At 34.4% G+C, this 3,656-nt stretch overlaps 1 protein-coding gene across 1 annotated transcript; it reads left to right on the top strand.

The window, feature by feature from the left end:
• The first annotated feature begins 1,137 nt into the window (after positions 1 to 1,137).
• Positions 1,138 to 3,062, top strand: LOC100266969 (GDSL esterase/lipase At1g29670). The gene is made up of 5 exons (XM_019222576.2): positions 1,138 to 1,418; positions 1,658 to 1,782; positions 1,884 to 2,129; positions 2,237 to 2,486; positions 2,617 to 3,062. Exons 1-5 carry the CDS (start codon positions 1,169 to 1,171, stop codon positions 2,823 to 2,825), a joined length of 1,080 nt encoding a protein of 359 aa, XP_019078121.1. The 5' UTR covers positions 1,138 to 1,168; the 3' UTR covers positions 2,826 to 3,062.
• Positions 3,063 to 3,656: the final 594 nt, after the last annotated feature.

Raw genomic sequence — 3,656 nt, 5'->3', positions numbered from 1 at the left:
AAAATCATTTATAAATAATTTAAATCAAACAAATTTAAATTCACTCACTAATACCTTTCCAAACGTTATCTCTATTATTTCATAAATTCCATGTATTGATAATCACCTATCCACATATACATTCGCGTGCATCAAATGTGCTTTATACTAATATACTTGTAAACTTGCCATTCATTTCTTTTCTTCATCATTTTTCATTTTTCATTTTATAGTCTTTCTTGTTAATGACATCTACTCATCATAAGATATGGTGGTTGAATTTGCTCCTTTTCCTACTCTCAAACTTACAACTTGACACTCTTTGGGGATCCACAAGTACCTTGTTACTTCATATTAGGCTATTCATTGTTGGATAGTGGAAACAATAATGCCCTTTTGACACTTGCAAGAGTCGATTACTTGCCATACAGAATTGACAACAATAATTCGTATAACATGAATTTGATTTGAATTGATCAATTTAATGATTATGTTGAGTTACCTAATAGCAAATTTAAATTATTTAATTCATATTTGATTTATTTTAAATTTATGCTTGAATAAATAGATTAATTAAGTCATAAACATATTTAGTTAAGACATTAATCATATAGATTTGATTATTAAATGGATTAAATAGTTTTATTAGGTATTATTTGTTTAATAATTATGTTATATTTAAGTTTATATTTTTAATCTAATTATTATTCATGCGGTGTTTGGGTTGACCTAACTAATAGAATGCTTAAACTTTGGTACGTACAATATGAGCCGCATGACCTGTAGTGTTTGGGTTGATCTAGTTAATAAAATGTTTAAACTCTGACACAATATGAGCATGACCCATCGACACAAATTCTCATCCTAATCTTGAACTTCAAAACGATGACACAAGTATCCTTATCGTGATGAAAGGAGCAGTAATTTTCTGTGCTCATGTATTGAAAGAGAAACAGTTAGAAGGTCATGAGACGGAAGAAGCGTGCCGATGCACAATTTCATAAATACAATTAAAAATCTTGGAAAAAGGTCTTTCACTTTATCTATTAGACATTAAAAGATTCATAATTCTACTTTCTTTTAGGCTTCCCGAACTCCATCTCTCCCTATATATACTTGTAAATTTGTCATTCATTTCCTCAAATCATTCATTTCCCTTCTTCGTCCTGTCGTTTTTTGTCTTGTTATAATGGCATCTACTCATCAGAAGATATGGTGGTCGACAGTGCTCCTTTTCCTGCTTTCGAACTTACAACATGGCACTCTTGGGGATCCACAAGTATCGTGTTACTTCATATTAGGCGATTCATTGTCGGACAGTGGCAACAACAATGCCCTTTCTACACTTGCAAAAGTCAATTACCTGCCATATGGAATTGACTTCCCTCAAGGTCCTACTGGAAGATTCTGCAATGGTCGAACAGTTGTCGATGTTATAGGTCCATCTTCTCACCTTACTGCCTGATTTTATGATCAACACTATGATAAATAACTCACATAATATGTGGGCTTTGCTTTGAAAATCACCATATACATATATCTGCATACATTATTCATTGGGTACATGCAGTTCGATTTAACAAGTGAACAATGGCGGGGTTGCATGAGTTGTAGGTAGCTTTTGATTGTTGGTGTTGGTAACCCTGACTCATGTTAACTGAACACTTCTTTATTACAGCTGAACTCCTGGGTTTCAACAGTTTCGTCCCACCCTTTGCAACAGCAGAAGGTGAGGTCATACTCAAAGGTGTGAACTATGCATCTGGTGGATCAGGCATCCGCGACGAAAGTGGTCAAAACCTGGTATATTTGAGAACATACATACAAACTGCAAGATTCCAATTTTGAAAAATAGAATTATGAAATTGTTTTTGGATAAGAATGAATTTTCCTTTTGTTGGCAGGGTGACAGGATTTCCATGAATGAACAGCTGGAAAATTACCAAACGACAGTCTCTCAAATCAACGACATACTAGGAAGTGACTCTGCTGCTGCAACGCACCTAAATAAGTGCCTATTTACAGTTGGAATTGGCAGCAACGATTATATTAATAACTACTTAATGCCAGACTTGTACCCAACAAGTCGCCTGTATACCCCAGATCAATATGCTGAAGCATTGATCGAACAATATTCTCAGCAGTTGAAAGTCAGTGCTACCATTTTAACTGATTGTTTCTCCATTTCTTTTTCTTGACTCCAATATCTTACTGATCAGAAATGCTCTGTCTGTTGCATTTTCTTCTTAATCCACAGACATTATACGGGTATGGAGCCAGGAAGTTGGCACTTTTTGGACTAGGTCTAATAGGTTGCGCTCCTACTGAATTGGCTTCTTTTGGGCCAAGTCCTGGCTCGAATTGTGTTGATACGATCAATGATGCAGTCAGACTTTTTAACACCGGACTTGTATCGCTGATAGATGATCTCAATAAAAATTTTTCCGACGCAAAGTTTACATATATAAATTTCTATGAAATTGGATCGACCAATTTGACAGCTTTTGGTATGCATACAGCCTCAACTTTTCCTTGTTCTTTCATTGTATTGATTCTATAATTTTTATCAATAATAACGTTGTTGATGAACATGTTTGGAAAATGAATAGTGGAATACTAAGCCAATTGTATAAACAGGTTTCAAAGTTACAAACATGGGGTGTTGCGGTGGGCAGAATGCATGTCTTCGTTCATCAACTCCATGCCAGAATAGGTCGGAGTACGCCTTCTGGGACCAGTTCCACTCAACTGAAGCTGTAAATCTCATCTTTGGTCAAAGAGCATACAAGTCGCAGACTCCATCTGATGCGTACCCAATTGATATCAGCACCCTAGCTCAGCTCTAATGAGGGAGAAAATGCCTATTACATTAGAATTATCACTATGGCATACTTTAATTCTAATCAACTTCACCTGTGAAAGTCTATGGCCTGTGTTGTGGCTTCATTTCTTAGACACATACTTCATGTCAATGGATATTATCAATCCCCTCTATTCTACATTATCTACAATAAATGTTATGGGCAATGCGTTAAGACTCAGCATAAGCTAAAATAAACTATAACCATGAGGTTTTTATTTTACATGCATTTTATTTCTTTACAAGAAATCATCAAATTAAATTTTATAATATATATATATATATATATATATATATGTATGTATGTATGTATGTATTTTGGTATTGTTTGTTTTACTAGATGTCACAAAATCGGTCTAGATCGACATTACTTGGTACTAAATTTCTAGCATACCCAAATATCAAACTAGCATATTGAACTCACAGCAATGTCACTCATTTTCAAAAAGTGAAAGAATTTTCCATAATATGAATAGAACGCAAATCTTATTCTAGTTACATTCCAAAGACCATTGTACATAACATATTTAAATCTCTATGTATAACAAGTTTTTTATTTTAAAAAAAAAAATCGTTTAATTTTCTCACCCCAAATTCTTGAACGTTTTCCATTGAAGGTAAGAATTGATTCTAGGTAGATCACTTTCATATGAGAAGGAAATGAATGTGATTTTGATTTAAAGATATAGTGGGACAGAGAGTTTTGGTTCATAGAAAGAGAAAGGGTGGTAAGGAGTTAGGCAAGAGTTGGGCAGAGGAACGAGGAGGCTTCAAAGATGAGAGAAAGAGGGAGAGAGATGGAGTTTCTGTAGAAGAA

This window comes from Vitis vinifera, chromosome 10, assembly GCF_030704535.1.
Source record: "Vitis vinifera cultivar Pinot Noir 40024 chromosome 10, ASM3070453v1".
NCBI classification, from domain to species: domain Eukaryota; kingdom Viridiplantae; phylum Streptophyta; class Magnoliopsida; order Vitales; family Vitaceae; genus Vitis; species Vitis vinifera.
Note: the sequence above shows the minus strand (reverse complement) of the source record. Positions and strands in the feature narration are given on the sequence as shown.

Coding starts and splice junctions, on each gene's coding strand:
- LOC100266969 (XM_019222576.2), top strand. CDS start 1,169: ATGGCATCTACTCATCAGAAGATATGGTGGTCGACAGTGCTCCTTTTC. Junction 1,419..1,657: donor AACAGTTGTCGATGTTATAG/GTCCATCTTCTC, acceptor TCTTTATTACAG/CTGAACTCCTGGGTTTCAAC. Junction 2,487..2,616: donor GACCAATTTGACAGCTTTTG/GTATGCATACAG, acceptor TTGTATAAACAG/GTTTCAAAGTTACAAACATG.